This window comes from Phyllobates terribilis, unplaced genomic scaffold (assembly GCF_046119375.1).
Source record: "Phyllobates terribilis strain yellow unplaced genomic scaffold, ASM4611937v1 Scaffold_12__6_contigs__length_324123572, whole genome shotgun sequence".
In the NCBI taxonomy this organism is placed as follows: domain Eukaryota; kingdom Metazoa; phylum Chordata; class Amphibia; order Anura; family Dendrobatidae; genus Phyllobates; species Phyllobates terribilis.
Genome location: NW_027362772.1, coordinates 230,506,002 through 230,531,879, shown reverse-complemented (window position 1 = coordinate 230,531,879; position 25,878 = coordinate 230,506,002). Strand labels below are relative to the sequence as shown.

Below are 25,878 nucleotides of genomic sequence, written 5' to 3'. Positions count from 1 at the left end.
CGCCCTGCATTTGGTTGAAGGAGATCTCTACGTTTGGCATTACAGACATCTTCTTAGATGAGAGGCTATCTCCAGGACCTAGCGGCTACCTCCCTCTAGTAATTAGCTCCCTCGCCTGGGTGTATATATACCTGGTGTGTCAGAGGGAGATGCCGGCTATATTCATTTCTACTTGTGAGGCTTTAGCAAGAGAAGTACTTCGTCCTCTCTGGAGCTTGAGGCCGAGTTCGCATTTGTCTGGAGTCATCTAAAGCTAAGCATTCTCCACCTGTTTGTCTACCCTTGTTGTGTATAGAGTTTAGTGGGGATCGGTCTAGTGCTCATCTCCTCCCTTCCCTAGCCTTAGCCATACGCCAGGGAAAGATAGGGCGAGGCACGCATGCAGCGATTACTGAAGAGGCATTATAGGGACGGTAGTTGAGACAGGGTGACACTAGACCAGATTAGAAGGTCTCCACTTCCCCTAGTGTCTGGGCTCCCTTTCCCTCTTCCTTCTGTGTTGCACTAAGTCTTTCCCACACCTGGCGTGACACATAGGCAATGAATGGAGCGGTGAAGCACAAGCTCAGCCAAAGCTAAAGACAAACCAGGGACTCCAGATGACTGACGTCTTTGGGGTGCCTTAGCTTTAAAGAAATCCTATTAGGGCACTCACCCTGACAGATAGGTGTTATGAAAGAAAGAGGAAACATAGCCACAGTTTTCTCTTGTTCATAGTGGTAGCATATCTAAGAAAATAATGTTCTATTCCAGCTCAGCAAGTGTCTTCTGGGCATTGCTGAAGCCAGAAAGTGCCCTGGTTTGGCAAGAAAATTCCCCCACCTTGACTGACAGGATGAGTGTTCCTCTGTATCGGTCACTGTTGGGTCACAAAGGAATGTGAACAGCAACATAGGCATGTTTAAAGGGAATGTGTTAGCAGAAAATTACTTGCTGTCTACATCAAGTTTTATGTTAAATGCATGGACTGGCTGGTCGGTCTCTCGACCCGAGCGTGACAGCTACATAGAAATATATCAAGCAGTCAAGCTCAGGTCGGGAGAGCCAGCGGCCAGTCCATGCATTGCGGTCCGATTTATACGGCCATATGGCTACGCCCTTAGGCTATATGCACATGTTGTGCATTTACAGCTAAGTGAAATCTCATGCACACGTTGCTTATTTTTTCCTTGTAGATCTGCAGCAGATTCACATCTGCATCATGTCAATAATTCTTGCAGTGTAATTCACCCATACTAATGAGTGGGGAAAAAATACACAACAAAAACGCCTGTATTTTATGCAGCATTTTTCGTGCCAATACATCAGGATTTGCATTTCTGCTGCAAATCCTGAACGTAAGCACATATCCTAAAGGCTATTATACGTTTTTAGACCAACCCTATTCATTGCCATATTCATGTAATAGAGTGGAGCCCCTCACACTCAACCCCCTCTGTTGGCTAGTAAGAGCCTCCTATTCTTGAGGAACCAGCATTTGCACACATACGTGGACAGCCCATTGATTTCAGCAGATAATGTCCTCTGCCACATTCCTCCCACTGTGTAAAAAGAGGCATCTGCAGCCCTGGAGGAGAAGGAGTGTGGGGAGTATTGTATCACTGCCTGGAAAGAACATCTGTAGGCCACACTAACAGGTTACACACAGATCAACTAATTCCAGAACATCACATGTTTCATTTCTTATGTGGCAATCTCGTGACCCCACGCCAAGTGTAGATTCGGAGCGTTGTACTTGTACTGCTTCCACCAAGTGGAGTGAACTGAGGATAATAGTGCTAAAATATTAACTGAATAACTAAGATCCAAAAAAATCTTGGAGGCAGAAACCTTTTAACACTTTCTTCCAAATGTCGCATCTCACGGGAATCTTTTTCCTTGTAAGCAGGAAGATTTGGAAATAGAAAACTTGGCTGAAAAATTTCCATAGATTTCTGCAGATTATAGTGGAGGAAGAGTGTGATTAATGGTGGAGTTATACAAGCTACATGAAGTGCTACCCCCAAAAAGTACTGACTTTCCTTGTGAAGGTCCAGCTATTAGGGAGTCATTAGGCAATGTCCCCAAACAGTGGACATCTCTGGCTTGGCATGAAACTCAAGCTCATTGAAGAATCAGACAAGATGTACAGGGCAGCCACCAATGGGTGCAGGGAAAGTCTTCTTCTTTCTGGGGGAGAGCCATTTTCTATTTATTACTGGTCATACTATGCTTTGCCGCCCAGTACTACTATGATGATCGTCTCCAATTTGGGAACTCCAGATTGATGTGTTTTTAGCTACATTAAAGGGGTTATCCAGAACTATTTTTTTTTTTTTTACTATGGCCCTAAAAACTAAACAGGCAGGTAGTTAGCAACTACCTGCCTGTTGGACTGGCACTAATCTCTGCCAGCACAGAGTGGTCACTGACAATTGCTGTTGTCGATTGTGTGGCTTCCACTGACATCACATCGAAAGAGCAGCAACTTGTTTTCCTCTCTGTTGACGGTGCGTGACTGCTGATGTCATGCTGATTGACAGCCGGCTCCCCGCTACCTAACTGCGGGAATCCAACTGTCAAACATGATGCCAGTAGTCATGCCCCATTAACAGAGCAGCCCGCAAGAGGAAGAGCTGCTCTAGTGACGTGGAAGAGCTGAATTGCAGTCAGGAGCGGTCTCCAATTAGAACAGGAAGGTAGTTTCTTCTCTTAGCAAGTCCCTCCCTTTTTTTTTTACTATGGTCCTAAAAACTAAAATAGCCCTGGACAACCCCTTTAAGTGATATTTAGATCACAGCTACAAAATTTCCTGAAAACTAGCTCAGTGATGAGCCTGACAATCTTTCTGACACACTCCAATGACAACTAGCGGAGTTTTGAATGCAGCACACGACTTGTTAAATATCCGGATGAGTAGAATATAACAGAAAGTATAAAAGATAAAGCAATGTTGGTGGGGCACACAGTTGTGGCACACAGAGCACAGTGAACCCAGTGCACCGGGCATGGGTCGGATCCTTCTTGTTGTCACATGGGGGGTGGTGGCCATGCCTGACGCCTGGCGCTCCAGTGTAATGCAATAGTTACACGGCTGCAGGGATTAAAGCGGGAAGTGCTGTCCCCTCACATCTATGGTGTTGAGTGGTGTTCCCTATGATGCTGGTGTGGTGGAGGGAGAAAGGAGAGTCAGCAGGCACCATGTAGTGGTGAAACAGTTGTTAAACTTTACTAAAACAACAGCAGAAGTTAACAGCAAATGACGGTACGTTTTCTTAAAGGCAGTTTCCATGATACAGGCTATCAGCAGCAGGTGGAGGTACATGCTCTGTGCAGATACAGACAATCAATGGTAGCAGATATTGAGACACAGGTGCATATGAGGAGCGCATTGCAGCAAGTCCCTCCAGTGTCTAAGGCTGGCGTCCAGTGCTATCACTATGAAATGTCTTCCACCCCACTAGAGCTGTGCCCCCCAGCTGGCCTTCAAGTCCCAGTCCCACTAGTCTTCATTATGTGTGGTTAGCTGGCATTGCCATCTTTACTATGGGTGACCCACTTCTGGCTGAGTACTCTTCCTGCATCCACGACACATTTGCAATTACACTGTGTACTCTTGGGAACCAAAGTATTCCTCCACTTCCAGTAGTAGAAGCCTTAGATGCATCCTCACTTTCCTTCCTGCTCCATACGGCCTGCTAGACCGGGGAGAGTAAATCTCCTATATGTTGCTATGCTGCTCTCTGACTGGACTCTGCAAGAACTCAGTAAAACTATGGTTGCTGTAGTTTTGTCCCCCAAATTCCACACACAAAGCTATTCCCTAACTACCAGCTAAGCGGTGTGATTAACTACCTGAAGCCGAAGACTCTATGGTATATAAAATGCTGAATTACTCCTCATAAAAGTAATATACACAGTAAAAAAGCAAATAAGAAACTAAACGCATAAAATATTACAGATCCCTGCAAAAATAGTGCAAAACTTCAACTATTACAGGCATACATATAATGTGCATCACATTGTAAAAGCCACTATTGTAATCCCCAACTCTGGAAGTACCACAAATTCTTCTGGACTCTCCTTCACTAATGCTATATAAAAATAAAAGTATACTATGGTTATCCTTTCCCAACCCAAAAATCTCCTGAAGGGTAAACAGGAATCAGATAGACTTAAAGAGCAACTATCCAACTATCGCCCTTTAATGGCGATTCTGGCAGCAGCAGGAGCCGCCCTTTAATAGCGGGCACACGCGATAGCTCAGCAGCAGCAGGAGCCGCGCTGCGGCTACGCTGTGTGCCGGCTATTAAGGAGCATGAAGTCACTGCTCCCCGCGCACACAGTCCTGGCGTGGGGAGAAGTGACTTCCCTGTTCTCTCCTTGTGAGCCGTGCATGGTAGTGACGCCATGCGCGGCTCACATGGCGAGATCAGTGTGGGCAGATAGGACGCAGCGCTGGAGGAGAGAACAAAGGTGAGTAGGAGTGTTTATTTATTTTTTATGTGCAGCATGATGGGGATTTGGGGGACCATGCATACCAGGATAAGGATGAGGGGACATACATAACAGGATAAAGATGAGGGACCAATACATACCAGGATAAGGCTGAGGGGGGCATACATAACAGGATAAAGATGAAGGGGCCATACATACCAGGATAAGGATGAGGTGGCCAAACATACCAGGCTAAGGATGAGGGGATATACATACCAGGATAAGGATGAGGGGCACCATACACACCAGTATACGGATGAGGGGGCCATGCACACCAGGATAAGGATGAGGGGTGCCATGCATACCAGGATAAGGATGAGGGGGATCATACATACCAGGATAAAGGATGAGTGGTGCCATGCATACCAGGACAGGGACGAGGGGTGCCATGCATACCAGGACAAGAATGATGGGTGCCATGCATACCAGGAAGAGGGATGAGGGGTGCCATGCATACCAGGACAGGGATGAGGGGTGCCATGCATACCAGGACACGGATGAGGGGTGCCATGCATACCAGGACACGGATGAGAGGTGCCATGCATATCAGGACAGGGATGAGGGGTGCCATGCATACCAGGACACGGATGAGGGGTGCCATGCATACCAGGACAGGGATGAGGGGTGCCATGCATATCAAGACAGGGATGAGGGGTGCCATGCATACCAGGATAAGGATGAGGGGTGCCATGCATACCAGGATGGAGGGATGCCAGGCATATCAGGATGGAGATGGGGGTCACATATAAAAGGAAGGGGGGGGCATATATACCAGGATGGGGGATATTGTCAGAATTGGGGGACATTACCCCTATACCAGTGTCAGCAGAAGACCCCCTCCGCCTTAAAAGTGCATTGTCTTACAGTCCAAAAAATACGGTACATAAAAATAAGAGAGACTTTGTAAAATATTTTATCAGAGAAATCTACTTCTTTCTCCTCTTGGACTGATCATTCATTCTCAAAATTCTCAATTCAGGAGTAAAATCTGTCTTCAGTGAATACAGATTTCCCCATTACTGAGATAGGAGTTGGCAGCTGGTGCTTATAGGATCCTATAAGGAGGGGGGAGGAGGAGGGAAGAGCTAGAGGCAGACACAGACATTGTGCTGCAAGTTCTCCTGGAATGACCATTACACGTTACCATTTTTTTTACCATGGCTTCAAAGTGTAAGTGACATTTCAGGAGAACTTACAGACAGACATTCTGAAGCCTAGCTTCTCCCCCTCTCCTCTTCATAGAATCTTATAAGCAATAACATATCTCTTATCTCAGTAATGTAAAAATCTGTATTCACTGAATACAGATTTTACTCATGAACGAGATTGAAAAATCAGTCCAGGAAGAGAAAAAAAGAAGATTTGTCTGATCAGATATATTATGAAGTTGCTTATTTTCATATGTATTATTGATTTAAGAAATATAATTCTATATGACTTTTACTCTTTAAAGGTTAGTGCCCTTTTAAACTACCATAGGCGGAAAAATGTGAACTCTGCGAATGGATGTTTTTCTTCTTAATACATACAGTGGGGAAAAAAAGTATTTAGTCAGCCACCAATTGTGCACGTTCTCCCACTTAAAAAGACGAGAGAGGCCTGTAATGGACATCATAGGTAGACCTCAACTATGAGCGACAAAATGAGAAAACAAATCCTGAAAATCACATTGTCTGATTTGGAAAGATTTTTTTTTCAAATTTTGGTGGAAAATAAGTATTTGGTCAATTACCAACAAGCAATATTTCTGACTCTCACAGACCAGTAACTTCTTCTTTAAGAGGCTCCTCTGTCCTCCACTCATTACCTGTAGTACTGGCACCTGTTTGAACTTGTTATCAGTATAAAAGACACCTGTCCGCAACCTCAAACAGTCACACTACAAACTCCACTATGGTGAAGACCAAAGAGCTGTTGAAGGACACCAGAAACAAAATTGTAGCTCTGCACCAGGCTGGGAAGACTGAATCTGCAATAGGCAAGCAGCTTGGTGCGAAGAAATCAACTGTGGGAGCAATAATTAGAAAATGGAAGACATACAAGACCACTGATAATCTCCCTCGATCTGGAGCTCCACACAAGATCTCACCCTGTGGGGTCAAAATGATCTCAAGAATGGTGAGCAAAAATCCCAGAACCACATGGGGGGACCTAGTGAATGACCTGCAGAGAGCTGGGACCAACGTTACACAGGCTACCATCAGTAACACACTACGACGCCAGGGACTCAGATCCTGCAGTGCCAGACGTGTCCCCCTGTTTAAGCCATTACATGTCCGGGCCAGTCTAAAGTTTGCTAGAGAGCATTTGGATGATCCAGAAGAGTATTGGGAGAATGTCATATGGTCAGATGAAATCAAAGTAGAACTGTTTGGTAGAAACACAACTCGTCGTGTTTGGAGGAGAAAGAATGCTGAGCTGCATCCAAAGAACACCATACCTACTGTGAAGCATGGGGGTGGCAACATCATGCTTTGGGGCTGTTTCTCTGCCAACGGACCAGGACGACTGATCCGTGTACATGAAAGAATGAATGTATCGTGGAATTTGGAGTGCAAACCTTCCATCAGCAAGGGCATTGAAGTTGAAATGTGGCTGGGTCTTTCAGCATAACAATGATCCCAAGCACACCGCCAGGGCAACGAAGGAGTGGCTTCGTAAGAAGCATTTCAAGGTCCTGGAGTGGCCTAGCCAGTCTCCAGATCTAAACCCTATAGAAAACCTTTGGAGGGAGTTGAAAGTCCGTGTTGCCCAGAGACAGCCCCAAAACATCACTTCTCTATAGGAGATCTGCATGGAGGAATGGGCCAACATACCAGCAACAGTGTGTGCCACCCTTGTGAAGACTTACAGAAAACGTTTGACCTCAGTCATTGTCAACAAAGGATATATAACAAAGTATTGAGATGGACTTTTGTAATTGACCAAATACTTATTTTCCATCAAAATTTGAAAAAAAATTTCTTTCCAAATCAGACAATGTGATTTTTCAGGATTTGTGTTCTCATTTTGTCTCTCATAGTTGAGGTCTACCTATGATGTCAATTACCGGCTTCTCTCATCTTTTTAGGTGGGAGAACTTGCACAATTGGTGGCTGACTAAATACTTTTTTACCCCACTGTAGGAGGCCTGCAAGTTCATTTGGACCCAAAAAAGTAAAAGTCTAGGGGGTTTTCAGTGTTCATAGGGCAGAATTTTCCATTCGGCAGCAGAGTCTCATATAATATAATATATGTATATGTACATATATATATGTATATATACCGTGTATATGTTATATATTTATTTATTAAATGGCCCTAAGGGAAAGGCGACACATCCTCAGTGATAGGGCACAGCATTGGAAGGGTTCCCCGGGGTCAGGGCCAGAGTATAGGTTATACAATCCGTGTTGCTACTCTAATCGCCATCTAAAGTCCAATGTTTATGGTCTGCGTTACAAGACACCTTGATTACATTACTAGAGTAGATCCTACAAACAAGCAGTTTCCCCTTTAAGAGATAAATAAAATCCATTCAACCAACTCAAAATCAAGGCTGATAAGAGAAGATGAATATGCGAATGAGCTGGTAATTAGCACACCTGCACTCAGAGCAGCAATCCCGGCTCATTTCTTTGTAAATATCTTAGCGTTATCTACAGTATTCTTTTTCCAGAATGACTGAGATAGTTTAAAGTCGAGTCGCATGACCATTTCATGGTAGATGCCTCTAAACCGGCCCTTTTCTTTAAAATCCCTGGTTTCTGTTCTGTGGGGTCAAAGGAAATCAGTTACCATGTTTTTGATTCCCCAGCATAATGTAGGGGCAGAGACCCTGATTCCAGCGATGTGTCACTTACTGGGCTGCTTGCTGCAGTTTTGATAAAATCAGTTTTCTCTGCTGCAGATCTAGCAGTTCTCTGAATGCTGAGCTTTGTATAACCCCGCCCACACCACTGATTGGCAGCTTTGTGTACACTGTGCATAGGCATAAAGCTGCCAATCATAGCTGGGGGCGGGGTTATACAGAGCTCATGAATTTGGAAGACTACATGGCAGCAGGTTACTAGTCCGCTCATGCTGATAACTCAGCTATTTTAATCAAACCTACAGCAATCAGCCCATTAAGTGATACATTGCTAGAATCAGGGTCTCTGCCTCCACATTATTCTGCTTTCAGATTAGGCAGCAAAATCTGGTGACAGATTCTATTTAAGTGTCCAGCCAAGGGTGTAACTAAAGTGAGTGCAGATATAGCAGACACGCATTGGGCCACCAATTTTATGAATGGCACATGGTAAGAGGAGCTAGTTCTGCATTGGGGCAGAGGACTCATGCCTCTGGTGCAGAGTTTGGCTATACCCAACTTTACCCATTTGATGGTGCACAGAGCTATAATTCTGAAGACACTGGTGTCTCCCTGGGACAATGCACTATAAAAGGTGATCAGACAGGTTTCCACATTGCAGACTTGGAGCAAAATGGCAAAACTTGAAATTAGGATCCAATGGAAGGAAATTAATGCATCCATTGTATTTAATAAGTCAATGTTTTTGCAGGTTGGTTGCATCGAGAAGATCAGTCCCATCATTTATGTAAAAAGAAGAGAGAATTCTGGTATTGTTTACCTAGAAATAAGTGAATCTATTAAGACTTGCATAACTGGCTCATTTTATTCGTATTTTTCACAGATATAACACATACCATTATAGATTAAGCTACTGTTCACATGTCTAAGATTTTTTTTGCAGAGGATCAAAAAATGGACGTGGTTATTTTTTTCCAAGTCACGTATTAAACTTTCCCATTCAAATCAATGAGTCTTGTGCCGACATTTTTTTTTTTTTTTTTGCACAAAGGAAAAACAAATGTCACAAGATCGGACCCTGTATGGCTACATGTCATATATTCAATATAAACCACTTGTATCTATGACTGTAATATGTATTGTAAATTATTCAAGAACTCACCTCCATGGACATAACCGTGCAGAGTACAATCCGATGGTCCCACTAAATGAATAAGACTGGACTGACTATATCCAACAGTGTATTGATCTAAAAATAACCAAAAAAAGAATCATAAAATTAGATATTTTGGAACAGAACTACGTGTTGACACGATGCATGACAGTACAGAATATCTGCCCCTGAAAGGGGATTAGTAATACTATCAATATATCATCATTGACATTCATGAAGTACAGTAGTCGTCATTGTCTGCTGCAAGCAACACCTCAAAAAAAAATATAGCATATTGCGGTATTTTTAAGTAATAGTGGGGCAAGGGTGTAATAAGAACCAGGATAATGGAAGCTGCAGTGCAAGCTCCGTTGTTAAATGAGGCTACAAGATTAAGATCAGCGATCACTGAGGGAGATGGAAAATGGAGGTATTGGAAAAAAGTAGTGGATAACGCAACTTGACCCATAAGAGACCAAGAAAAGGAAGAATGAAGAACATATCATGATAGCAACAATTGGTTTTTACAAAGTAAAGTAGGGCGTCATCCAGGATTCGCTATGGCCCTCTAAAGTTACTTGTTAATATATATGGGGATCTTTTAGTTGGGTCCCGACTATTAGCCAAAGCAAATACGCACCGCAAAGAGTAGTATCCATTAATGCATTTGTAAAAATTCTTTGGTACGTCATGAGTGAAGAGACTTATAGGCCATGCAATGCTCCCATATGAAATTAAATATGCAAACTGCCTCTTAAGAGATGAAGAGGACTAGAACTCTAGTACCACATATTGGAAGTAACAATTCTAAAAGTGTCAGGATTCCAGTTGTCCTTCTACAGTTTGACCACTAGTGGCTGCTATTGTTCACCTTAATAATTGTGCTGCAATCTCAAACCTTACCACTGGAGGCTGCTGTTCCATTCTGCAATTGCCCTTTACAAAAGATGGCAGATGCTGAACCTGTGGGCTCCATCTTGTTTCCTTTTGGGCCTACTTAAAGCCGCATGTATCTCTCACTCATTGCTTGAGTATTGTGTCTAGCTGTTAGCCTAGTTTCCAGTCTCCAAGCTCCTGAACATTCTTACCTAGATTGTTCTCACCTATTTATGGATTGTTTCCTACAACTCCTTTTGCTAACTACATGAACTTCTACTAGTGCTTGCTGTTCCTGCTTGTGCTCCTTCGACTACTGGTTTCCAGCAGTACTACACCAATATCGTAACAAAAAGACAATATCAATCCTTTAACGAGTCTTGCCACATGCCTTATGATTAAAGCCAAACCAGACGCTATTTGCAGACACGTCTTTCAGGGTGTTTTCTCCTTCTCAGAGCAAAGCATAAGGTCTGATTTGGCTGGTTGAGAGGTCTCTAATGAGGGTCTAAGGGGTTTAGTCTGTCCTTATGGAGAGTGCCAAGCCAGTGTACGGAGATTTCTAGGCCTTGCAATACTCCTATAGGAAATTAAATATGTAAGTTGTCTCTTCAGAGAGAGGAATAAACTCTAGTGTCACCTATTGGAAATGGCAACTTTAAAACTCAATATCGACCCTTTAATGAGTTTTGCCACATGAGTACAAGCATCCTGAAACACGTGTCTAAAAATAGAGTGTCTAGTTTGACTTTTATCCTAAGTAATGTGACAAGGCTCCTTCAAGGGTTAATCTTGACTTTTAGGATTGTTACTTCTAATAGTTGGCACAGAGTTCTTGCCTTCTTTCTATCTGAAGAGGATACATGGATATATAATTTCCCAGAGTAGCACTGCCTACAAGTCTCCTTACGCATTGCATAGCAAAGAATTCTTACAAATGAGCTAATGGGTGATATTCTTTGCAATGTGTATATTCTTTGGCTAATAGAGCTGAGACCCAACTGAAGAACCCCCATATACAATACTGGTGGCATTAAAGTGATTTGGCCTAATGTGTAATGAGTATGTAATAAATAGCAGGTGAGCAGAGCATCCAAATAGTGATGGAAGGCCTGGAAGCAGATGGGATCAAGGTTCCCAATTTCCCCATGCAGACTCAAGCCTAAACAAGAGCCAATCAGCTTGCACGTAGCCAAGTCGGCGGTTGTTTAACTCCCTCGATCCAAAGGGCAGTTCCTGGGTTCTCAGGTGGGCACCAGTCTCAGCCCAGGAGTGCACTATGCTCTCTGTGCACCCATGTTAAACACTATGTCCTACCAGGAGTATCATCCTGAATGAGGCTGAGCTATTCAATGGCTTGTCTTCATTTGCTGAGTGAGAAGGATTTTGCAAGCGCCTGCTATACCCAATGACAACCCTCGGTGACGGCTGCGGTGAACGGATAAATTGCTGTAATTCACTCGGAGGAGCAGCCTGTCAGGCCTGGATTTCATCCTTTATTGGAATTGTCTTCTTTGCACGCTAAACCTAGCAGCCTAATATCATCAGAGAGCAGCGGTTGATACTGCGTCCGGTTACATGAATATCATTCACCTGAATCAATTAAAGAGCATGCACCGTGGAGAATGGCGAGGGATGAATCAGGGTTTACGTGGGCAAAGGGACATCACGCCTGTAGTCCCAGGGCACAGATAGCACCTGTCTATTGTACTAAGGATTGATCACTACAAAGCAGAGGAGATAATTGTCACATTTAATTTGGCAATTTGTAATACAAATAATTCTGTGCAGAAAGATAATGAGGGAGGAGAAATTTCACTGTAACCAAACCATCACTGGGATGATCTGCTATCATAAAAGTATAGATAAATGTAAAGGAAAACCCTTTGTCTTATGTGTTTTATAAAGAGCTTTCAAAGGATTATTCCAAAGATAATACGTTTTCCAATAGCCGTACCATAGGGATTATCTTATTGATGGCTGGGGGTGCAAATGCCGGGTACATAGGAACTGGACTCTGCAGAACTGCATCTTGAATGGAGCGAAGGAGCACATGCTCGACCTCGGCTTCATTCATTGTCTATGGGACTGCCAGAAATAGAAGAGCACCATGCTTGGCTTTCTCTGACAGTACCATAAACAATGACTGGAGTGGAGGTTGCGCTTGCACAGCTCCCTTCCGGATCTCGAGCCCCGTTCTTGGGATCCCTGGGGGTCCAACTGCTGGATAGGATAAAATAGGGGATAACTTACTATCTTATTAGTATCTGTTAAGCTCACAGAGGATTGAGTAGACAGGTTGGGTTTTTTTTGGACAAATCAGAAACATAGTTCTGCGGGTTACCCTCCATCTACAGTGGTGGCCAAAAGTATTGACACCCCTGCAATTCATTCAGATAATACACTGTTTCTTCCTGAAAATGATTGCAATCACAAATTCTTTGGTATTATTATCTTCATTTAATTTGTCTTCAATGAAAAAACACAAAAATAATTGTCCTAAAGCCAAATTGGATACAATTCCACTCCAAACCTAAAAAAGGGGGTGGACAAAAGTATTGGCACTGTTTGAAAAATCATGTGATGCTTCTCTAATTCGTGTAATTAACAGCACCTGTAACTTACCTGTGGCACGTAACAGGTGTTGGCAATAACTAAATCACACTTGCAGCCAGTTAACATGGATTAAAGTTGACTCAACCTCTGTCCTGTGTCCTTGTGTGTACCACATTGAGCATGGAGAAAAGAAAGAAGACCAAAGAACAGTCTGAGGACTTGAGAAACCAAATTGTGAGGAAGCATGAGCAATTTCAAGGCTACAAGTCCATCTCCAAAGACCTGAATGTTCCTGTGTCTTCCGTGTGCAGTGTCATCAAGAAGTTTAAAGCTCATGGCACTGTGGCTAACCTCCCTAGATGTGGACGGAAAAGAAAAATTGACGAGAGATTTCAACGCAAGATTGTGCGGATGGCGGATAAAGAACCTCGACTAACATCCAAACAAGTTCAAGCTGCCCTGCAGTCCCAGGGTACAACAGTGTCAACCCGTACTATCCGTCGGCGTCTGAATGAAAAGGGACTGTATGGTAGGATACCCAGGAAGACCCCACTTCTTACCCCGAGACATAAAAAAGCCAGGCTGGAGTCTGCCAAAACTTACCTGAGAAAGCCTAAAACGTTTTGGAAGAATGTTCTCTGGTCAGATGAGACAAAAGTAGAGCTTTTTGGGAAAAAGCATCAACATAAGAGTGTACAGGAAAAAAAAAAGAGGCATTCAAAGAAAAGAACACGGTCCCTACAGTCAAACATGGCGGAGGTTCCCTGATGTTTTGGGGTTGCTTTGCTGCCTCTGGCACTGGACTGCTTGACCGTGTGCATGGCATTATGATGTCTGAAGACTACCAACAAATTTTGCAGCATAATGTAGGGCCCAGTGTGAGAAAGCTGGGTCTCCCTCAGAGGTCATGGGTCTTCCAGCAGGACAATGACCCAAAACACACTTCCAAAAGCACTATAAAATGGTTTGAGAGAAAGCACTGGAGACTTCTAAGGTGGCCAGCAATGAGTCCAGACCTGAATCCCATAGAACACCTGTGAAGAGATCTCAAAATGGCAGTTTGGAGAAGGCACCCTTCAAATATCAGGGACCTGGAGCAGTTTGCCAAAGAAGAATGGTCTACAATTCCAGCAGAGCATTGTAAGAAACTCATTGATGGTTACCGGAAGCGGTTGTTCGCAGTTATTTAGGCTAAAGGTTGTGCAACCAAGTATTAGGCTGAGGGTGCCAATACTTTTGTCCGGCCCATTTTTGGAGTTTTGTGTGAAATGATCAATGATTTGATTTTTGCTTCATTCTCTTTTGTGTTTTTTCCTTGCAAGCAAATTAAATGAAGAGAATAAGACCAAAGAATTTGTGATTGCAATCATTTTCAGGAAGAAACTGAGTATTATCTGACAGAATTGCAGGGGTGCCAATACTTTTGGCCACCACTGTATAACTGCATTGTGATCTTTACTGTTCCCTTTCTACATATAGGAAATATTATTCATAATTGGGGACGAATGGACTACCCAACCCGAACTTTAGTTCAAAGTTCAGTTACCCGAACTACACCAAAACCCCATTGAAAACAATGGAGACCCGAAATTTGGATCTGGAAAAAAACCTCTCTCTCTGTCACTCTAAATAATCGAATAAGAATTAGACCTCAGTGGTAAATTAATAGCTCCAAAGTCACCTTCAAACTGGGTGGTCATTATGTATGTAGTATATAAATGTAGGAGGTCCGACCACCCTTTCAATTACCGGAATGACAAACCGCACTCATGATACATAACCCTGTGTCGACAAGTAACATTTTTACATTTTCCTTCCTAGGTGGCCTTTTGCCAATATTGTACTAGTCAGGAAAAACGACGTAAGAAGGCACAAAAGTCGTAGCCACTCTGGAGTCTGGATGGTAAAGGGGGTCTCAAAAACCCAAAGATCTTAGCTGCAGCTTGACCTCATGGTAATAAATAAACTTAATAGATCCTCATTTGTAGAAGAGATCTACAGCTGTGGTGGTGAGTGGACACCAATAGAGAATATCCACAAGAAATGTATTCAGCAAAACATTGCAAAAAGGTATTGTAAAAAAGCGGACATATTGTCCATGCCAGCGCCGAAATGTGTATGGCTGAAAAACTAATTTCGTGTTGATATTAGCAATTGGTAATTAGAAGTCCATGAGTCAGTACTGCCACAGCTGCTTCTTCTCTACATGGAAACATTGAGTCTGTTTCACAAAAGCAGAACTGGAGCCTAGATCTTTGGTTCCTTCCAACCCTCCATCACCCTACAAGACTGACCACCCTACAAGTCTTGCAGGAAAAGCTGGATACGGTTACAGAAATCCAGCATGATGCTAGACACCTTATGGCACAAGAATACAGAGACGAGATGAAGTGGCCAAAAATAACACTGGGGAAAACCTAGATTAGCAAATAAGTGGATTTATTTCAAAAGCTAAACATTCATCTAAGACTTGGTTTAAACAAGCATATGTAAAAACATCCATTTTTTCAGAATAAAAAAAAAAAAAAATATGTTTCTACTTCCGTATTGCATCCATATGTACATTCCTTATCTGCGTGCCATCTGTATGTCCGGTTTGTACATGAACAATTTAATAAATGCATTTTCCTATGTTAACGGTAATGGATGCATGAAAAACGTATGACCTACGGATGGTAACCTGTATGTGATCCGTTTCTTACACGACCATTGACTTATAATGGGCGGATCTGATTCGGAAGACGCATCAAAGTACTGCATGTTGCGATTTTTGGCCCGCGGCCCATCGGTCCGGGCATAAAACATTCGTGTGAACTACCACATTGAATTGCAGTGTTTGTCCGTACACTACCGGTTTTGTATATGGAAAGCACAAGGGAACTTAATACTCTCATCTGAACGAGACATAATTCATCTTGTGCACAAAAAAGTTCAGTTTCTCACAACTAAATGACTTTTTTCTATGGCAGAACGTACAATATTTTGTGTTCTTTTTTCATGAGCACAGATACAGAATATCCATATATTGATCACTTACCTTTATTTTGTCTGTCTGAAGCAATACAATTATAAATGAGAAAAAAAACAGATATAAGTATTATGGGCAATGGTCCTTGAAATACAGAATTAAAAAAACGACAAAAAAAACGCTGCAGTTAATGGGATGAAATAATGTGCCAGATTATTCAGTAGTCTGGAATATTAGACAGTGCTAGATAAAAGGTTTAATGTAATGTTATGGAAAGGGAACTATTAAGAAGAGCAAAATAAAATATTACAATACAATCTGTTGCTCTAACTTCTATAAATATAGGGGTATTCACACCATTGCTGGTACAGTACATCAGCAGTCTGTCTGATTGATGGGTGGCTGACTACCGGAACCATGACTAACACCTAGAAAGTTGTAGCAATGCTAGGTAAACAGCAGAAGTTCCATTGATTGTTTTTCATGTGCACAGTGCCCCTACTGGCCTGAATATGCTACACATCCTTATTCACTGGGTCAGTAGAGGTATTATTATTATTTAACGGTCTGACTATACCGGGTGAAATCCAAAAGTTTGAGGGTTGCAGCCCTCAAGTTCTAATGATCCAAAACGTATCTATCAGTGCAGAAAACTTTTTAAAAACTTCTGCAAGGGAATTCGGAGTTAAAAGAATTGCCTGGTGAAAACAAGTTATCACCTATCCACAAGATAGGTGATAACTTACTGATCGTGGGGGGTCCGAATGCTGGGACCTGCGAGGATCAGCAGAACGGAGAATTTTTTTTTACCCCCGACAGAGATAGGACACTTTTAGCCCCATTACAAAATAGAGTGGTTGGATGTCTGACTAATACAAATACAGCGAAGGGCACAGCAATATGTCTGATTACGGTTCTGAGAGTTGTCATTGGGACAGACTATTCAGCAGAGAATATTTGAAATATATATAAGATAAAACTTTAACCTTTAATAATATACATTAAAAGACGATACCTTGGAATCAAAGACTAAACAATTCTTAAAGTGCAAGTGCCTTGTGTTTAGGCACTTGCACTTTAAGAATGATTTAGTTTTTGATTTCAAGGTATTGTCTTTTAATGTATATTATTAAAGGTTAAAGTTTTATCTTATATATATTTCAAATGTCTTTCTCAACTCATTCTCTATGGGGTGGCCACAACACTCGGCAGTGCCATAAGGAATGAACGAAGCGGCGGTGGAGCATGGCAAGTGCTCTCCATTCTAACGGGGATAAAAGCTCCCCGTTCTGCCGATTAGTGGAGGTCCCAGCAATCAGACCTCCACCGATCAGCAAGTTATAATCTATCCTGTGGATAACTTGTTTTTACCGGACAACCCCTTTAAGAAAGGAGACCTCTATGAATAAGCTGGACATGAGGCAAAGTGTCTAGGGGAACCAAGTTACATTGATTTCAATGGTCACCATTGGCATGCTACATTTTTTCCTGTTGGCGCCATAGGGAAATTAAATGCTTTCTGATAGATTTCCCAAAATATAAGTGATCCCTAGGATCCCAGGGCGAATGGCACAAAAGGGAATTGCCCAAAGTAAACAACCCCTTTAAATAAATAAAAGCCTGCAAGCTGATAGAGAAGTCACGTCTGATTTTCACTCTACAATAACATTTGTGAATTGCTAGTTAAGCCGCCCTATAACATATTCTCTAATGGATACCCACAGTGGAGCCCGCGTTATGTAAGAAATGGAAAAATCTCGGTGATCTGAGTGATAAGCCACGAGCCCGGCCGCATTAACAGTGGCAATCTCCATCTAGCAAAGATTTGTCTTCCCGTTATATAAATGGCCAATATTTTTTGTATTATTACCCACCAGTGTCAATATCCACAGGAACGGCAGAAGCAATAAACACTGGCGCCAGCAGCTTAGGAGATCTGGTTACCACAGAGATCTCATACTTCACTCTCAATGTACAAAGTAATAAAACGTTGTATTTGGAACATGGGATCAGATTCATGTGGTTTCTGTTTACTGGAGTCTTCACAGAAAATAAACACCAGACGATTCCCAACACCGCCTCCTCCCTCTGCGATCGTTGCCATATTATAGGTGTCAGGTTACAACAGCAGATTTGATTTTTTTTTTCTAAAAATCATGCAAGATTTACGAGCATATCTCAGCTTATGGAGACCGCTACTGACTGCTTTTACATACACAAATTAACAGTCAGTCAATGGAAACAAGGGAACAAGTCACGTTAAAAATGGGGTCTGATCTGTAGGCAGGAAAAGCTAATCAGATTGATATATTTTTTTTGTAAAGAATTCACCAAAACTTGCATTTTATTCATTGAAATCTCTGGTGTCTGTATGTATGACTCCAGTGGGCGGTCCTACTAGTGATTGACAGTTCTTCCTGTATATCTGCCTGCAGAGACAGCTGTCAATCACTAGTAGGACCGCCCACTGGACTCATACATACAATCACCAGGGATTTCAATAAATGAAATACAAGTTATACTGAATATTTTCCAACCTATATATCATTCTGCTCATCTTTTCCTTCTCTGTACCATGCTGTCCACAGATCGGACTGTGTGTACAACGTGACAGATTCCCTTTAAAGTGAATCTTCTGGATCTCCTGTCTCATAGTTGCAAAGAATAGAGGTGGAGACGCTAAGTTCGGGGAAATATAGTTTTCTATTATTTGATTCAGTATTCTCATGCAAGAGGATGATAAAAATGCTGTAAAGGACTCAAAGAAAGTCTGCAAGTCCTGCTTACCCTGAGCACACACTGCCGTTTGGCCTCCTATATGAAGAATTAAATAAGGAGGTGTAAATCAACAGAGTCTGGGTGGAGGAGCAGGACTCACAGTCTTTCTTAATAAGTTTGGTCAGACTTCAGGACTATTTTTTTTACTATAAGCCTAAAAACTAACAGGGAGATAATTGTTGCCTACCCGCCTGTTGTGCCCGGCGCCGATCACTACCGGCACAGAGCGGTCACAGACTGTTCCTACCGGCAGTTCAGTGGCTTCCACTGATGTCACAGACAGAGCAGCTTATCTTCTGCTCTGCTCTGTTGACAGGGCGTGACTGTAGACGTCATGCTGATTGACAACTGGCTCCCCGCTGCCTACCTGCAGGGAGCCAGCTGTCAATCAGAATGAAGTTTGCAGTCACACCCCGTCGACAGAGCAGCCCGGAATAGGAAAAGCTGATCCGTTGACATTGAGCAGCTGAATCACTGGCAAGAGCAGTAAATGACCGTTCTGTGCGGGCACCGGGTAGTACAGGCAGTTAGTTAGCAACCAGCTGCCTGTTAGTTTTAAGGCCCATAGTAAAAATAAAAAAATAAAAATTGTCCTGGATAATCCCTTTAGCAATATCTTACAAAATACTACTAAATGAAGTAATAGAAATCTATGACTTCCATCCTAAACTGCACTCAGATAGATGCCCAATTCATCAGCTTTAAGGGCAGTGAGCACACTAGCATTTAGTTGGTTTTATTTATATAGATAACGTCACATGCACTAAGAAAATTTGCAATACATCTTATTAGAGAAAAATGCCTTTTTGCATCTTTACTCACCACTTTTTGTCACACTGATCTTTAACTTTCAAAAACTACTCAAATCTGTCTACAAATCTGTCTGCAGTTATGGATCAAATTTCGCCTGCAGCTATATAGCTCTATTGGGAAGCTGGAGAAAAACAAAAGTGGAAGACAGCAAGTAAAAACTGCTAAGGATTCTAGTGAAGGGGGAATAACTTAAAAATGCAGGATGCAAGTCACATAACGGCCAGAAATAGCGTTATTCCTCTTATACACACATTACAGCTTATTCTGAAAAGTCACTTGAAAGTGCAGTGTACTTTAAATAGCTTTTGAAAGATTTCTGCTTCAATCCATTTAATTTGGATGTGTTTTTTTTTACTTGAGTGAAGAACAGTTCTAAAGAGTCATCAAAATGAGCTGGTCTGAAAGCACTTGCCTGCTGTCTGGAGCTCACGCAGCTACTGAAACTGTGAACATCCACATTTTCTAAAATAAGGCACAGAGATACTATGAAGAGATAAAAGATATAAAAAAAGTGAAAACGGAAGTTTAAAATGGCTACAAGAGCTGTAAGGATTTTTGCCATGGAGTGGTTTCGTCTAAAGAAAAAAAAGCCCCAACCCTCAGGACCCTTCCCACTTCTAAGTAATCAAGAACAGACTGGTTCAGCTCCATGTAATTTTTCTGTACTCAGATATTTTAAAAAAGAATGAGCCACCTAGTTTATACTCAGATGAAAAAAAGGTTATCCTTTAAATTGGTGTGCCTAGCTTAAAGACTCATAACATATCGGCAAAACCCCCTGAAAAAGTCAACTCACTGGTGATACATATGGGAATTCGCTCACCCACTCTGTCTTGGAATTGGTATTTATCTTATTCTATAACGTCATAGCAACATTCTCTTTTTCACTTGATGGTGCATTGTAATTATGCCTTTTTAAATGATGATTAGGTGTTTCCTTCATTTATTATTTCTTTGTCCTTATGGGAGTAACTGCAATGTATTTAAAATTTTTGGAATTTTTTACTCCCCCATATCGTAATCTGTATTAAAAATAGAAATCTTGCCATTTTCACACTGGCCGTTTTTGGATTCTAATTTCCTGTTGTTTCAGGAAACAACATATGTACATAGCCACAAAGAACAGAATCCGACCCCATCTTTTCTATTGAAGAATCAAATGAGAACGTGAAAAGCTCATTGTGCAGAGCCTTTTGACTAATGGGTCCTGTGCTATTAGCTGTGTATATAGGCCCTTGTGTTACAAGGCCCTTGAAATCCTGTCTCTAATGTTAAAGAGCCTGCTGAAAAAAACAACAAGAAATATAAGTCTAAATAGCCCCAGTGGCCAGTGGGACCAGTATTATATAGTTTTGAAATGATCTTAGTGCTTACCTTTTGCTTTGTATTCTCCATATCCACAAGCTATACCACAAATGCATTCAAAGACCGGTCTCACCACTAGGACTCTTAAAGTATAAATGAAGTGGTCGCTTATGCTGGGCCTTTTCTGTTAACTCCTTCACCCCTGGGTGATTTTCCGTTTTCGTTTTTTCCTCCCCTTCTTCCCAGAGCCATACATTTTCTATTTTTCTGTCACTATAGCCATAGGAGGGCTTGATTTTTTGCACTTTTGAATAACACCACTCATTCTACCACATAGTGTACTGGAAAATGGTAAAAAAAAATTCCACGTGTGGCAAAATTGCAAAACAAAAGTGCAATTTCACAATTGTTTTTTTGGATTTTTTTATTTACCACGTTCACTATATGGTAAAACTAACCTGACAATATGAATCCCCAGGTCAGTACGAGTAAGCACATACCAAACATGTATAATTTTTTACTGAAGTGGTGAAAATAAATTCAGAAATTTGTAAGAATTTTTTTTTTTGCTTTTGTCGCCATTTTCCGAGACCTGTAACGTTTTAATTTTTCAGGATCTGGGGCTGAGTGAGGGCCCTGAGCTGACGTTTTTATTGATACCATTTTGGGGTAGATATGAGGTTTTGATCGCCTTTTGTTGCATTTTATTGCAATTTTGCGGCGGCCAAAATAACGTAATTCTGCCATTTTGATTGTTTTTCTCATTACGCTGTTTACCAATCGGATTAATTTATTTTATATTTTGATAGATTGGACATTTCTGAGAGATACAAGATACAAATAGGTATGTGCTATACATACAGTGGGGAAAATAAGTATTTGATACATTGCCGATTTTGCAAGTTTTCCCACCTACAAAGATTGGAGAGGTCTGCAATTTTTGTCATAAGCGCACTTCTGTGAGACAGAATCTTAAAAAAAATTCAGAAAATCACATTGTATGATTTTTACATAATTAATTTGTATTTTATTGCATGAAATAAGTATTTGATACAATAGTAAAACAGAACTTAATGTGACATGCAGAAGTAGTGCTGTTACTTTAATAGCATTCAGCAACTATTAGAAGTAACACAAGCACAGGAGAAGGGGAGTGTTTTAGCAGAGCCCCAGGGGGATTGTGGAGAAGTTGTTTACTGTCTAGCTGGAGCAGAAGAGAAAGGTGGTGGTATCTCACAGAAGCGCCCCTGCAAGTGAAAAGGATTCAAGTCAGGAGTGAAGCTAAGCACAGGTCAGGTAGAGTTCCTGAACTAGCAGTGCAGAGTATTGTCAGGCAGAAAGATAAGGACTGGAAGAAATTGTGTCACCGGGATCATCTCCCTCAGCAAACCCCCCCTCCTCCATCTCAATGTGCTGTAAGGAATGCGGTGTTCATTATTGTGCCTTTGCATTAGAACTTTGCTGTCCTGTACTACTGCGAAGACTGTGATCTGCTGTGCTGCTAAGGAAACTGTACTGTTTGCCACTGGAGCCTGTTGCTCATAAGACTTAACTTGCACTGACTGTGCGACTTCTTATTAAATGCTACTGTTCTATCATTTATGAGGACTCCTATCAAGTGTGTCTGGTCAGCAAGTGAAACAACCTACGTGTCTGTACCTGAGGGTCAATACCCCTGTGTGCCTGAGAGAAGTTGCAGCATATAGTCTATGGTCGCCCTGAGTAACAGTTCCCCCAGGATTCCAAAGAATTCATGTAACCTGTCTCGCCCCTCTCTGAAGCTAGCAGCGTGTGTGTAACATTAATATTTGGTCCAGAAACCTTTGTTTGCAATTACAGAGGTCAGATGTTTCCAGTAGTTCTTGACCAGGTTTGCACACACTGCAGCAGGGATATTGGCCCACTCCTCCATACAGATCTTCTCCAGATCTTTCAGGTTTCGGGGCTGTCACTGGGCAACACTGAGTTTCAGCTCCCTCCAAAGATTTTCTATTGGGTTCAGGTCTGGAGACTGGCTAGGCCAATCCAGAACCTTGAAATGCTTCTTACGGAGCCACTCCTTAGTTGCCCTGGCTGTGTGTTTCGGGTCATTGTCATGCTGGAAGACCCAGCCACGACCCACCTTCAATGATCTAACTGAGAGATGGAATTTGTTGGCCAAAATCTTGTGATACATGACCCCATCCATTCTCCCTTCAATATGGTGCAGTCGTCATGTCCCCCTTGCAGAAAAGCACCCCCAAAGTGTGATGTTTCCCCCACCATGCTTAATGGTTGGGATGGTGTTCTTGAGGTTGTTCTCATCCTTCTTCCTCCAAACACGGCGAGTGGAGTTGATACCAAAAAGTTCTATTTTGCTCTCATCTGACCACAAGACCTTCTCCCATGCCTCGTCTGGATTATCCAGATGGTCGTTGGCTAACTTCAAACGGGCCTGGACACGTGTTGGCTTGAGCAGGGGAACCCTGCGTGCCCTGCAGGATTTTAATCCATGACGGCGTAGTGTGTTACTAACGGTAATGTTTGAGACTGGTCTCCGCTATCTTCAGGTCATTGACCAGGTCCTTTGGTGTAGTTCTGGGCTGATTCCGGACCTTTCTCAGAATCATCCTTACCCCACAAGACAAGATCTTGCATGGAGCCCCAGACCAAGGAAAATTGACAGTCATCTTGTGTTTCTTCCCTTTTCTAATAATTGTGTCAACAGTTGTTGCCTTCTCACCAAGCAATTTTGTCCCTGGTGTCCTTAGACAGCTCTTTGGTCTTCGCCATGGTGGAGAGGTTGGAGTGTGATTGATTGAGTGTGTGGACACGTGTCTTTTATACAGGCAACAAGTTCAAACAGGTGCAATTAATACATGCAATAAAATACAAATTAATTACTTAAAAATCATACAATGTGATTTTCTGGCTTTTATTTTTAGATTCTGTCTCTCACAGGTGAAGTGTACCTGCAATAAAAATGACAGACCTCTCCATTCTTTGTAGGTGGGAAAACTTGCAAAATCAGCAGCGTATCAAATACTTATTTTCCCCACTGTAGGAGTGCATCAGCACAGGAGGATCGTAATGACAGGCATGGGGTCATTAGCAGACCCCCAACTATCGTGGCGACCCATTGGCGCCCATCAATCAAGTCATGGGCGTGCCAATGTGAGCATGGAATGATACGCTCCCTGCCGGCGCATGTTAATTGATAGTGGGATTTAACAGGGATACTACATATGACGTAAATGTATGTCATACGTCGTGAAGGGGTTAAAGTCTATAGTAGTTACGGGAAGAGATAAATACGCAAGGAGGAGCAGGCTGTCTTGTAGATATACCATGAATTTTATTGATGGGAATACCACTTTCTGACTTTTGCACCATCAAAAGTGTAAAGACTTCATGTCCATTACCTGTACCCAATGGTGGAAGGTTAGAAGGAGGATTACAGTGTTGGATTAATGAGCCATCTAAAAATAGAGACAGTGATGCTTTTGTAAGACAGCACACCTGTCAGGGTGGAGACCAAAGCTACTTACTTGTCCCTTGTGAAATGTTGCAAGGCAACCTCTGTACAACGGCCCGGATTTTTGTTCAGTGCTATAAGTTTAAAGCCAAGTGAAATTAACAAGTAGGGAAAAGCTTATTTACGGAAAAAGCGAGATCTTTCATTCGAAAGGGTTATCATCTGCAAGCCATTCCTCCAACTTAAATGTATTTTGCTTCCAATGCTTTTTATATTTTTCTGATAAAGAGAGAAATGCACATGGCTTCATTTGAATGACAGAAGAGCATCTTTAGATATGGACCAAACATAACCAAGAAGGTCTTGAGCTACAAAACAAAGGTCATGCTTGTCTCGAACGCCAAGAAACTGCTTAGATCAATTTGTTTCTCGTCATTTTTTATACAGCAGTCAAGACTGCAGACATAACAACTTGACAAGTCCCTTGCAGCAGAACAGACACTTATCTTTTGACTTGCAGCCTTCAGCCAGAAACCAGGAAAGTTAAAAAAAGAAATCTACAGAACACATTCAGCGCAACTGGAAACTACAACATTAGACAGATTTTATTCTGCAAGGGAAGCTCAGTTCTCCTAATTAATTCATTACTTATCAGTACTAATAGAAGCCAAGGTGTATCATTGCCTTGGACAATGGAATTCAATATATGTCTGGGTTATTAATGGGAAAATACCTTACTGACGCCAAATATAATTGAGAGACACTTATACCACTTCAAAAGGGTTAATCACATACGAGATATCCCTTTCCATTGTCTTGTTGGATATATACAGTGCTGGCCAAAAGTATTGGCACCCCTGCAATTCTGTCAGATAATACTCAGTTTCTTCCTGAAAATGATTGCAATCACAAATTCTTTGGTATTATTATCTTCATTTAATTGGTCTTCAATGAAAAAACACAAAAAGAATTGTCCTAAAGCCAAATTGGATATAATTCCACACCAAACCTAAAAAAGGGGGTGGACAAAAGTATTGGCACTGTTTGAAAAATCATGTGATGCTTCTCTAATTCGTGTAATTAACAGCACCTGTAACTTACCTGTGGCACCTAACAGGTGTTGGCAATAACTAAATCACACTTGCAGCCAGTTAACATGGATTAAAGTTGACTCAACCTCTGTCCTGTGTCCTTGTGTGTACCACATTGAGCATGGAGAAAAGAAAGAAGACCAAGAACTGTCTGAGGACTTGAGAAACCAAATTGTGAGGAAGCATGAGCAATCTCAAGGCTACAAGTCCATCTCCAAAGACCTGAATGTTCCTGTGTCTTCCGTGCGCAGTGTCATCAAGAAGTTTAAAGCCCATGGCACTGTGGCTAACCTCCCTAGATGAGGACGGAAAAGAAAAATTGACGAGAGATTTCAACGCAAGATTGTGCGGATGGTGGATAAAGAACCTCGACTAACATCCAAACAAGTTCAAGCTGCCCTGCAGTCCGAGGGTACAACAGTGTCAACCCGTACTATCCGTCGGCGTCTGAATGAAAAGGGACTGTATGGTAGGATACCCAGGAAGACCCCACTTCTTACCCCGAGACCTAAAAAAGCCAGGCTGGAGTTTGCCAAAACTTACCTGAGAATGCCTAAAACGTTTTGGAAGAATGTTCTCTGGTCAGATGAGACAAAAGTAGAGCTTTTTGGCAAAAAG

General features: G+C 42.0%; 1 protein-coding gene across 6 annotated transcripts in view; it reads right to left on the bottom strand.

Moving 5' to 3' along the window:
• The window catches only part of ACOT7 (acyl-CoA thioesterase 7), a 245,979-nt gene that overhangs the window by 116,280 nt on the left and 103,821 nt on the right, over positions 1 to 25,878 (bottom strand). For 5 of the 6 annotated variants that reach the window (XM_073656691.1, XM_073656694.1, XM_073656693.1 and 2 more), the window contains 2 exons: positions 15,889 to 15,903; positions 9,429 to 9,515 (listed from right to left, as the gene is read on the bottom strand). In XM_073656691.1, coding sequence (XP_073512792.1) covers positions 9,429 to 9,515; positions 15,889 to 15,903 — 102 coding nt within the window. The remainder of the gene's footprint in view (positions 1 to 9,428; positions 9,516 to 15,888; positions 15,904 to 25,878) is intronic. The other variant, XM_073656692.1, reaches the window with a different exon arrangement.